This window comes from Schistocerca nitens, chromosome 7 (assembly GCF_023898315.1).
Source record: "Schistocerca nitens isolate TAMUIC-IGC-003100 chromosome 7, iqSchNite1.1, whole genome shotgun sequence".
In the NCBI taxonomy this organism is placed as follows: domain Eukaryota; kingdom Metazoa; phylum Arthropoda; class Insecta; order Orthoptera; family Acrididae; genus Schistocerca; species Schistocerca nitens.
This window is the reverse complement of record NC_064620.1, coordinates 147,479,924-147,492,607: the sequence shown is the minus strand read 5'-3', so window position 1 is coordinate 147,492,607 and position 12,684 is coordinate 147,479,924. Positions and strand designations below refer to the sequence as shown.

Below are 12,684 nucleotides of genomic sequence, written 5' to 3'. Positions count from 1 at the left end.
ATAATGCATGGATACATCTCAGCAAGGGAAAATACAAATGGGATAATAAGGTATGCATCCTTAGTCTATTTGCATCCTTAGTCTCCAAGCACCACACTCCCAACTATAAATCTATTCTCACATAAGGCAAGGTGGCTAAAGTTGATGTGGATGCAGATGGGAAGTCCCACCTCAAAGGACACAGTGCCTCTATCACATGAGGTGATAGTTAATGTGATTTGCGACTGTAGCATTCTCTAGTGGCACCTGTCAGTTGTATCTGGCTCTCAAACTACACACATAGTTTACTGAAATAGATCCATGAACATGTTACAAGGCAACATGTTACATGTCCAGTCAGTAAGAACATCAGTTTATAGAAATTCACGAAACTGGACAAACTCACTCTTGAGAGAGCATACTTATATTTCCATAACATCAAATATTACAGACAACATTTCTGTAAATTTAACAAGAAAATGCGAAGGCAAAATAAGAAAAAAATGATACTGCAAGATGCGAATTTGCTAAACTTTTTTTCATAACTTGGTACCTCTGCCAACTGCATTACACTGAACTCCTAAATCAAACGCCGTAGTATTTTAGTTGCAATGTTCTGAAGGCTTTAATCATTGATATGTTATTAATTGACATTTTATTACTAATATAACAAATTCTATCAAGAATCACATGTGCCATTGCCTTAAAATGGCAAACTTTCACAACACACGAGCTTTAACACGATAATAAGTAAATATGAAAATTCTGTAACCACTGATAATATTTATCATTTAGTTTCAACAAATCATACCACTAACAACTGGGTTTTGGGAGATGCTAAGTGTGCTGATGCTTAGAAACAGAATATAGCCATAGCGTGTAAATAATAGTATAAATCTCACACAATATGCGCTTCAGCTAAAAGTGAAGTGACAAATACAATTTGGCGTCTGACAAGTTCTGCTTGTGATTTAGATAGCGTTCTTGCTTCTTATTGGTTCAATGCTTTGCAGCACATTGCTGAAATATTGCAGTCCTTATTTTGAGTTTCACAGGAGGCAACTGTGACTCAACATGAAATAATAGGACGTGACACCACAAACCTCATGCACCTCAACGTCAATGTTAGCTAACTCATCCCGTGTGAAGACTACAACTTAACGCAATTCATATAGCTGCAGGCCGTGTTACCTCTTGCTACATCCAAGGAACCTGCCAAGAAGATACTACTGTCACGCAACCGCATGGCTCAAAGAGTGTAATGCTAGGCAGGTGAGGATTGACTATTGTGCAAATCTTTGGAGACACTTCACGCATGCAGCTGATTGCCAAAACGACGATGAAATGGAATGAGGCTATTAGTCATATATCACCAACTGCCTCACTTAAAGCTCGCTGGGATTTGTCCGAAAATATCGCTAAAGACACGAATCTTAAACATCCCAACTTGTCAGTTTATACAAAGAACTGAGAAGTGAAATAAGGAATAGTTACTCTCAGACAGTATGCGGTGTTGATTCTGCATGTGTCTTCATTAACTTCAGGTGGATTGCATCATAATGCAATAACTGTACTTTTCTTCTTTAATTATTGTTCCCATTACTACTCTTTAATTTTGTGGCAGAAGTGGCTTCACAAGATACATAAACTCGGATATTCGCTCGAATACATAACACTGTTGCATGTAGCATTTACACTACACGAGCGAGAAAGTTGGTTGATTAGTTCCATTGTACGTTTATAAGAATAATTATGTTGTATGTTGATAATTTTTTATTGTTTGGTTGCTGGCTACAAGTGAAGTTTTAATACTGTTCTTTGTTGAGGGTCACTAAAAAGAATCTGTTAGTATATGGTCAGTTATGTGGTTCATTTCACACACACAAACACACACACACACACACACACACACACACACACACACGAGAGAGAGAGAGAGAGAGAGATAGTCGTCCAGAATGACGAAGTAAATATAAAAATGTATGTGTAATTTCTCTTGTGTGAATGCTTGTAAACAAAGAGCTTGTTTCACCAAATAATGAAAGAAGACTTTACATTGCAATTCAGTTCGACACTTGACAGGTTGGTACACTCTGGATTGATACATAACACAATTTATGTGCCTAACAGCTATGTTATATACACTCCTGGAAATGGAAAAAAGAACACATTGACACCGGTGTGTCAGACCCACCATACTTGCTCCGGACACTGCGAGAGGGCTGTACAAGCAATGATCACACGCACGGCACAGCGGACACACCAGGACCCGCGGTGTTGGCCGTCGAATGGCGCTAGCTGCGCAGCATTTGTGCACCGCCGCCGTCAGTGTCAGTCAGTTTGCCGTGGCATACGGAGCTCCATCGCAGTCTTTAACACTGGTAGCATGCCGCGACAGCGTGGACGTGAACCGTATGTGCAGTTGACGGACTTTGAGCGAGGGCGTATAGTGGGCATGCGGGAGGCCGGGTGGACGTACCGCCGAATTGCTCAACACGTGGGGCGTGAGGTCTCCACAGTACATAGATGTTGTCGCCAGTGGTCGGCGGAAGGTGCACGTGCCCGTCGACCTGGGACCGGACCGCAGCGACGCACGGATGCACGCCAAGACCGTAGGATCCTACGCAGTGCCGTAGGGGACCGCACCGCCACTTCCCAGCAAATTAGGGACACTGTTGCTCCTGGGGTATCGGCGAGGACCATTCGCAACCGTCTCCATGAAGCTGGGCTACGGTCCCGCACACCGTTAGGCCGTCTTCCGCTCACGCCCCAACATCGTGCAGCCCGCCTCCAGTGGTGTCGCGACAGGCGTGAATGGAGGGACGAATGGAGACGTGTCGTCTTCAGCGATGAGAGTCGCTTCTGCCTTGGTGCCAATGATGGTCGTATGCGTGTTTGGCGCCGTGCAGGTGAGCGCCACAATCAGGACTGCATACGACCGAGGCACACAGGGCCAACACCCGGCATCATGGTGTGGGGAGCGATCTCCTACACTGGCCGTACACCACTGGTGATCGTCGAGGGGACACTGAATAGTGCACGGTACATCCAAACCGTCATCGAACCCATCGTTCTACCATTCCTAGACCGGCAAGGGAACTTGCTGTTCCAACAGGACAATGCACGTCCGCATGTATCCCGTGCCACCCAACGTGCTCTAGAAGGTGTAAGTCAACTACCCTGGCCAGCAAGATCTCCGGATCTGTCCCCCATTGAGCATGTTTGGGACTGGATGAAGCGTCGTCTCACGCGGTCTGCACGTCCAGCACGAATGCTGGTCCAACTGAGGCGCCAGGTGGAAATGGCATGGCAAGCCGTTCCACAGGACTACATCCAGCATCTCTACGATCGTCTCCATGGGAGAATAGCAGCCTGCATTGCTGCGAAAGGTGGATATACACTGTACTAGTGCCGACATTGTGCATGCTCTGTTGCCTGTGTCTATGTGCCTGTGGTTCTGTCAGTGTGATCATGTGATGTATCTGACCGCAGGAATGTGTCAATAAAGTTTCCCCTTCCTGGGACAATGAATTCACGGTGTTCTTATTTCAATTTCCAGGAGTATATATATATATATATATATATATATATATATATATATATATATATATATATATATATATATATATATAAAAGCTGCTCCTACCTGATGATGTATGTAGATAATTAGGGATTTTATGGTCGCTGGTCTTGCTGTCTGTGTTGAATCGCATACCTCAACTCCTTCTTGAATGTCACAACTAACGTCAGTGTTTATCTTCATCGACAGCAATGGCATCTTAGCAAAATAATTGTCCATATTACAGGAGAAGAACCAAACTACAGGGTTTGAGCAGCGTGATAGTGAGCACAATTTGATATGTTGGCCATCAGATTTACCTGATCTGAACACTAGGAACAGAACTGGAGCGCTATTGCGCATCTGTTCTGCATCCACAATCCACTGGTTCGTAATTTTCAGGAATTCCGTGACTTATGCACAGACATCTGGCACCACATACCTTCAGAGACCTACCAAGGCCTTCTTCAGTGTATGCTGCGCAGTACAGTTGCTTCCAAAGGTGGACCAGCATGCTATTAAGTTGGAGGTCCTGATGTCTTCTATCATCAGTGCATTATATTCTTTCTTTGACAACATGAACTGTATGAGATGATCTTGATAAAACGGGCAAACTGAAAAAAAAAAAAAACAGAAAGAAAGAAAGAAAAGAAAGGAATAGCAGACAGGATAATGAGCAACATAGGACTCACTGTCATTTCACTAGAAATGCAATCCAAGGGAGGTGAACCTACATGGTGGTGGAAATGAAAGATATTTGACAGTGTCCATAGTATCAGCATCAAGCAGGTGGCCTGCCAACGTGGGGTAAGCCAGATAACTGTGTGGAACATTCTCCACAATGACTGCCACAGCCTGTATCACCTAAAACACATACAAGGCTTGTTATCTTATGCACTTGCCTTCACAGCGGCTGTTTTTGCTGTGTACGACTTCATACAAAATGGTAAGGAGAGGTAAGTTACAGAGTTGTACAGCAAGTGTTGTCTTAGGAAAGCTGGACAGGAGCAGAACTGAACAGCAATCAAGTTAACACAACAAACAGAAGATTTCTCGAGGCATATTAAGACTCATTACAAATAATGCAGCAAGAGACCGAGTGCAGCTATCAATGTCAACAATCATGAGACTCTGTGTACTGAAGCACGAATGATGGATTCAGAGCCACAACTAGGTGACGCCACTTAGCATCGTATAGCAAAGAGGCTCCAAGTGTGATTGTGGCTGTCTGGCAGCCGCTGGCCATCCTTTACTGCAGAGGCAGACGGCACTCCTAGCCAGAACAACTGGAGGTGTGGCTCAGCTGGCACGAACCATTGTGTCCTACAGGTCCCATATGACCGCTGTTGGCGTCTGATGAAACTTGCAATTCCGTTGCCAACTTTCTAACACACATGTGGTTGTATCGATATTTCATACAACAGTTTTGTCACTGGTTCATTGCACAGGCCACCATGCAACTGGGATTTCTATAATCCGTCCTCTTCACAGATGAGCGGTGGTATCGTCAATCTTCATGACAGCATACTGTGGGCTATGTAGAATCCTCAGGGTATGGTGGCAATGAATTATTAGCACCATTTCAACCTCAGTATGTGGGAGGGGATTATTGGCGACCGCCTCAAAGGATCAGTCAATCTTTCACAATAAGTGAGGCACATATCTGCACTTGGCTGTGGCCTTCCTCCCCTGCTGGAAGAGTGCTTTTGCTGATATGTAAGGTAATGTGGTTACTGCATGATGGTATTATAGTTCAAAGAACTCTTAAGTGTTCAGCTATAACAGACAGGACATTCATATCTGTCTATTGTGTTCTCATGTGTGCTTTCAATCACGAAAACCTGCACTGTCAAATACCTTTTATTTCCTCTTTCACTTGCGTTTACGCAATTCTGGGCATATGACCATATGATCTTTTTTGCTCCTTATGCAATCTGTGATCGTTTCCTGTGGTTTGTCACCCCATTTAGCAAAATCACCCACATAGAGGACCAATCAAATTGTAACTTTGAATAAGTGCAGCATGCCCTACACACACTACATAACATTTCCTTTTAAACATCACAATCTGCTCTCATTTTACACCGTTTCCCAAAACGAAAAATAATTACTATTTTTTTTTTTACTCTAAGTCTTCATGCCTCTCAGGAATCGTGCTATAGATCAGTCCAACAAAAGTCAGTAAGTACCCTTCTCTCGACTACAGCGTCCTTCAACTGTACACTGGACATACCACTCATATTACATAAAATAAATACGTACAAAATGTTCAAACATAAAATTTTGGTATACCACGTCTCGCAAATAACATTAGTCTATATAAATAAGAATGTAAATGTTTCGTTTGCTCAAAATTTTTAATTTATGAAAGTTATTCACCAATTGATTTGAAATTTTTACACAACATTGCAGTCTAATATGTATGTAGTTTTATATAGCTACTGGGGCGCCACATACACTTTATAAATATATATGTAATATTTATGGGGGAAATGTATATCAAAATGTAAATGTTCATTTGTTCAAAATCTGACATCTCTGAAAGTTCTTCACTGATTGCTTTCAAACTCTCGCACATCATTGCATTTGAATAAACATGTGTTTCATATATCTATTTTCAATATGTATAATATATATAAATAAACATGTAATGTATAAAGGGGAAATTTTATTACCAAAAATCTCGAAATGTTCTCGATCAGTTTACTTCAAATTTTTACACAATATTCTAATGACCATATAGATGGACATAGGCTATGTACTTTTAATATGTATCAAATATAAATATATAAGTAATGTATAAAGAAGAAATATTGTTCCAAAAATCTCAAAATGTACACGACCAATTTACTAAGTATTTATTATTTACTGTACATTTACTATATTTTAATATACATGTGATTCTTATTAACATTTAAAAAGCAGCAAAGTGGCGTAGATGATGCTGAGATGAATAGTTTAATATAAGATGCATGGGGCAGCTAATGTCAGGAAATAGTCAAAAGGGGGTGACAAATGTTGAACATGTGATGTTACCAGATGATGTGGAGCAGTTGAGCCTGTTGGTCTGTCCCGCCTGATCATCCCAACCCAAGTCAAGCATTTACGTTGGTTTGGCTCTGGGCTTATGTGTGCGACTCCAGTGCGTGGACTCAGGTTTCGAGTCTTGCGTCTGGCAGGAAATATTTGTATTTCATTGTGTTAGACAGTTATGTGTTTACATTGAGGTACGATTTATTATTTTATTTACCTATCTCGCTGTCTCCACTGGTTTATTGCCAAGTACAGTTCAACAAAAGCATACCATATTGGTTCACAAGTAAATTATTATAAGCTTCTGAATTTCGTCTTCACCAGTGAATGACCTATTTTTTCCTAACTAAATAGTACCTGTAAACAAAAAAAGAGGACAAAACGAACAAACATAAAACAAGAACAGCTTTGGTTGCTTACTGGGAGGACAGTAATTTTGTAACTTCTACGTTTACAACAGATCACATCTGCAAAAGATGTTCGGAATTTGCACCATTATGCAGCGGTGTGGAGCCCTGCCTCCCTACCACCGAATGTACGGCTGAAACTCCAACCATTGCACGGGGAGTGAAATATGTCATCTGTTGACGACGCATGTTCAACGTTTGCAATCCACTTCTGGGATGTTAACCAACATTTGAGGTGCCATGTCTCTTGTATCAAATTACTTGTTGCAGTGGCTTCGATGTAGCTTCTGGTGTTTTTAAACGTTAATAAGAATCACCCTATGTATAATAGGTGAAACATTGTTACCGAACATCTCAAAAACTGCTTGACTGATTTACTTCAAATTATTATATGTTACTTTCATAAACATTTGGACACATATATAAAAGGGAAACGTTCTTAGCAAAGAGGAAAATTGTATTAATTAATTATTGGCCTTCAATTACAATACTATTACAGAACCTGAATTTGCAACCACAATAAACAAGACTCAAGGTCAGAGAGAGGGGCGAAGAGGAGATGGACAGGGGGTGGGAAGAAATTGATATAGAAAGTGGTAGGGAACAGATGGACAAAGAGAGGGGGCAGGAGGAGATCGAGAGAGAGAGAGAGAGAGAGAGGGAGGAGAAGATGGATAGAGAGGAGCAGGAGGTGATGGGCAGAGAGAGGGGCACAAGCAGAGAAAGGGGGGAGAAAACGAACCAAGAGAGGGGGAGGAGGTGATGGACAGAGGAGTGAGAGAGGGGCAGGAGGATGTGGAGAGTGAGAGAGAGAGTGAGAGAGAAAGACAGAGAGAGGGGGAGGAGAAGATGGGCAGAGAAAGGAGGGAGGAGGTGATGGGTAGAGAGAGGAGGGGAGAGAAGGGGCACAAGCAGAGAAAGGGGGCAGAAAAAGAACTGAGAGAGGTGGAGGAGGTGATGGACAGAGGGGGGTGAGAGAGGGGCAGGACGATGTGGAGAGGGAGAGAGAGAGAGTGAGAGAGAAAGAGAGAGAGAGGGGGAGGAGGAGATGGACAGAGAAAGGAGGGAGGAGGTGATGGGCAGAGAGAGGGGCACAAGCAGAGAAAGGGGTAAGAAAACGAACCAAGAGAGGAGGAGGAGCTGATGGACAGAGGAGTGAGAGAGGGGCAGGAGGATGTGGAGAGAGAGAGTGAGAGAGAGAGGGGGGAGGAGGAGCAGAAAAAGGAGGGAGGAGGTGATCGGTAGAGAGAGGGGGGAGAGAGGGGCACAAGTAGAGAAAAGGGAGAGCAAACGAACTGAGAGAGGGGGAGGAGGTGATGGACAGAGGGGGGTGAGAGAGGGGCAGGAGGATGTGGAGAGGGAGAGAGAGAGAGAGAGTGAGAGAGAAAGAGAGAGAGAGGGGGAGGAGAAGATGGACAGAGAAAGGAGGGTGGAGGTGATGGGCAGAGAGAGGGGCACAAGCAGAGAAAGGGGTAAGAAAACGAACCAAGAGAGGGGGAGGAGATGATGGACAGAGGAGTGAGAGAGGGGCAGGAGGATGTGGAGAGTGAGAGAGAGAGAGGGGGGGAGGAGAAGATGAGCAGAAAAAGGAGAGAGGAGGTGATCGGTAGAGAGAGGGGGGAGAGAGGGGCACAAGCAGAGACTAGGGGAGAAAACGAACCTAGAGAGGGGGAGGAGGTGATTGACAGAGGGGGGTGAGAGAGGGGCAGGACGATGTGGAGAGGGAGAGAGAGAGAGAGAGTGAAAGAGAGAGTGAGGGGGAGGAGAAGATGGACAGAGAAAGGAGGTGATGGGCAGAGGGACACAAGCAGAGAAAGGGGGGAGAAAACGAACTGAGAGATGTGGAGGAGGTGATGGACAGAGGGGGGTGAGCGAGGGGCAGGAGAATGTGGAGAGTGAGAGAGAGAGTGAGAGAGAAAGACAGAGAGAGGGGGAGGAGAAGATGGGCAGAGAAAGGAGGTGATGGGTAGAGAGATGGGGGGAGAGAGGGGCACAAGAAGAGAAAGGGGGGAGAAAACGAACTGAGAGAAGGGGAGGAGGTGATGGACAGAGGGGGGTGAGCGAGGGGCAGGAGGCTGTGGAGAGGGAGAGAGAGTGAGAGAGAAAAAGAGAGAGGGGGGAGGAGAAGATGGACAGAGAAAGGAGGGAGGAGGTGACGGGCAGAGAGAGGGGCACAAGCAGAGAAAGGGGGGAGAAAACTAACCAAGAGAGGGGGAGGAGGTGATGGACAGAGGAGTGAGAGAGGGGCAGGAGGATGTGGAGAGTGAGAGAGTGAGAGAGAAAGACAGATAGAGGGGGAGGAGAAGATGGGCAGAGAAAGGAGGGTGGAGGTGATGGCTAGAGAGAGGGGGGGAGACAGGGGCACAAGCAGAGAAAGGGGGGGAGCAAACGAACTGAGAGATGGGGAGGAGGTGATGGACAGAGGGGGGTGAGAGAGGGGCAGGAGAATGTGGAGAGAGAGAGTGAGAGAGAAAGAGTGAGAGAGGGGGAGGGGAAGATGGACAGAGAAAGGAGGGAGGAGACGATGGGTAGAAAGAGGGGGGAGAGAGAGGGGCACAAGCAGAGAAAGGGGGAAGAAAATGAATTGAGAGAGGTGGAGGAGATGATGGACAGGGGGGGGTGAGAGAGGGGCAGGAGGAATTGGACAATGTGGTGGATAGGAGGAGGTGGACAGATTCTAATGGACGATCACAGCAGCTGTGCTGATGTTCACTTCACTCATAGCAGAAGCCAAAACACCAGGTGCACGTAGTTTGACACAAACAAGTCGGTATTTGTTGAAGTCCTTGAACCATATACACACTATTGCACGAGGTAGTACATCTTCACCATAAGCTTGCTGTCCACCCAGATAGCTGAGTGGTCAACGCGATGGACTGTAATGTCAGGGGACCCAGATTTGATTCCCTGCTGGGTCTGAGATTTTCTCCGCTCAGGGACTGGGTGTTGTGTGGTCCTCATCATCATCATCATCATCCCATACCCATTGACGCGCAAGTTGCTGAAGTGGCGTCAACTCAAAAGACTTCACCAGGCCACTTGTCTACCCGATGGGAGGCCCTAGCCACACATTTCCATTTCCATAAGTTTGCTGCAGCTTATCGTAACTTTCAGCGGTTGTATGGTTTAAGAGAACACAGAATTTCATTGCATCATACTGATCTCCTCGTGTCACCTGCACTGTTTCATATGTGAAGTGCAAAGAGCATGTACAAAATAGAGCATTACTACCAACCGACCGATACGAAAATACTGCCGCCTACGGACATTGTATATACATTGAAGCGCCAAAGAAACTAATTTAGGGATGAATTTTCAAATACAGATATGTAAACAGGCAGAATACGGCGCTACAGTTAGCAACGCCCATATAACTCAACAAGTGTCTGGCGCCGTTGTTAGATAGGTTACTGCTGCAACAATGGCAGGTTATCAAGATTTAAGTGAGTCTGCATGTGGTGCTATAGTCATCGCACGAGCGATGGGACACAGTGTCTCTGAGGTAGCGATGAAGTGGGGATTTTTCCCTACGACTATTTCAAAGTATACCGTGAATATCAGGAATGCGGTAATCCATTAAATGTCTGACATCTCTGCAGCTTGAAAAAGATCGTGCAAGAACAGGACCAACGATGACTGAAGAAAATCATTCTACGTGACAGATCTACAACCCTCCCGCAAAACTGCTGCAGATTTCAATGGTGGGCTATCAACAAGTGTCAGCGTGAGAACCATTAAACAAAACATTATCGATATGGGCTTTCGGAACCGAAGCCCACTCGTGTACCCTTGATGACTGCACGACACAATAAGCTTTACGTCTCGCCTGGGCCCGTCAACACCAACATTGGACTGTTGATGACTGGAAACATGTTGTCTCGTAGGACGAGTCTCGTTTCATATCGTATGGAGCGGATGGATGTGCTCGGGTATGGAGACAACCTCATGAATCCGTGGACCCTGCATGTCAGCAGTGGACTGTTTAAGCAGGTGGAGTATCTGTAATGGTGTGGAGTGCGTGCAGTTGCAGTGATATGGGACCCCTGATACGCCTAGATACGACTCTGGCAGGTGACACGTACATAAGCATCCAGTCTGATCACCTGCATCCTTTCGTGCCCATTGTGCATTCCAAAGGATTTGGCCAATTCCAGCAAGACAATGCGACACCCCACACAACCAGAATTGCTACAGAGTGGCTCCAGGAACAGTCCTCTGAGTTTAAACACTGGCCACCAGATTCCCCAGACATGAACATTATTGAACATATCTGGGATGCGTTGCAATGTCCTGTCCCCTTCGTACTCTTACGGTTTTATAGGCAGCCCAGCAGGATTCACGGTGTCAGTTCCCTCCAGCACTACTGACATTAGTCGAGTCCATGCCACATCGTGCTGCAGCACTTCTGCGTGCTCACGGGGCCACTACACGGTATTAGGCAGGGTACCAGTTTCTTTGGCTCTTCGGTGTAATATAAGTATGAGAAAGTTGACAAGCACACACGCAGACGAAAGCTCTGGACTCAAACTCCTCTCTGCAACATGTTTAATCAATTGCTCTCGGGCCAATGGACTGTGTGCACACACTTTTCCTTACTACACATGTAGACAATGTTTGGCATCAATAGATTCCATTTGGCAAAGGAGGCTTCCTTCAAGTGAAAGGACTTTTTGCACCGTACAGGTGATCCTCTGCGTGTCAGACGGCCAGGGAGGCTTCCAGGAGGTGCCACAGGAGACTTGCTCCTCGGACACGAGGTGCAGCGCCGAGCAGGGGACGTGCGTGGAGGGCGCCACGTCCTGTGGCAGCAGCCCGGGCGGCAGCATCTACTGCACTGAGTTCGGCTACTTCCCAGACCCTTACGACTGCACCGTCTACCACATCTGCCTCGCCGCCAACGTCCAGTCCACGCCGCACCAGTGTGCGGACGGCTACGCCTACAATCCTCTCACGAGTGAGTGCAGGTAAGCTTTCGTTGCTGAAGGACTGGTGACAACCTACCATTTAAAGGAACACAGCTAACCCTGTAATTTTGTCTAATAACGGCACACGCTTGGTGGGACAAGTTCAGTACACATCCGTCTAACGATACCTAATCTTCCGACACACGCACACAAAGACAAAGTGTTCTCACAGAGGAGTCTTATCCATCAACTGTACTGTTACGAATAATGCTAGGCTACACGTGAGTAACACAGCATTTCACACTGCGTATCGAAGTAACTACCCTACAGCCCACCCGGTTAGCCGTGCGATCTAAAGCCGTCGGCACACGGACCGTGCATCCGAACGTTGAGCGTGCCGAGCTTCTGACGTCATAGCGTGGAATAGCACGCTAGGGAGTCTTTCCGAACGTGCAATGCAATATCTGGCATGTCCGATGTTCTGAGCGTGCGTCTGAGCGTTGACCAATGAGAGGGCACAACGCCACCTACGTCACACGCACGCCGTCTCCCTTCAGTACAGAGTTGTGAGGTGCCATATTGGCATTCATTTCAAGCCTGTATGTACAGGGCTATTACAAATGATTGAAGCGATTTCATAAATTCACTGTAGCTCCATTCATTGACATATGGTCACGACACACTACAGATACGTAGAAAAACTCATAAAGTTTTGTTCGGCACTTCAGGTTTCTGCCGCCAGAGCACTCGAGAGCGCAGTGAGACAAAATGGCGACAGGAGCCGAGAAAGCGTAAGTCGTGC

General features: G+C 45.7%; 1 protein-coding gene across 1 annotated transcript in view; it reads left to right on the top strand.

Annotated features, from left to right (window-relative positions):
- The window catches only part of LOC126195289 (uncharacterized), a 151,909-nt gene that overhangs the window by 64,625 nt on the left and 74,600 nt on the right, over positions 1–12,684 (top strand). The window contains exon 3 of the mRNA XM_049933837.1: positions 11,662–11,942. Coding sequence (XP_049789794.1) covers positions 11,662–11,942 — 281 coding nt within the window. The remainder of the gene's footprint in view (positions 1–11,661; positions 11,943–12,684) is intronic.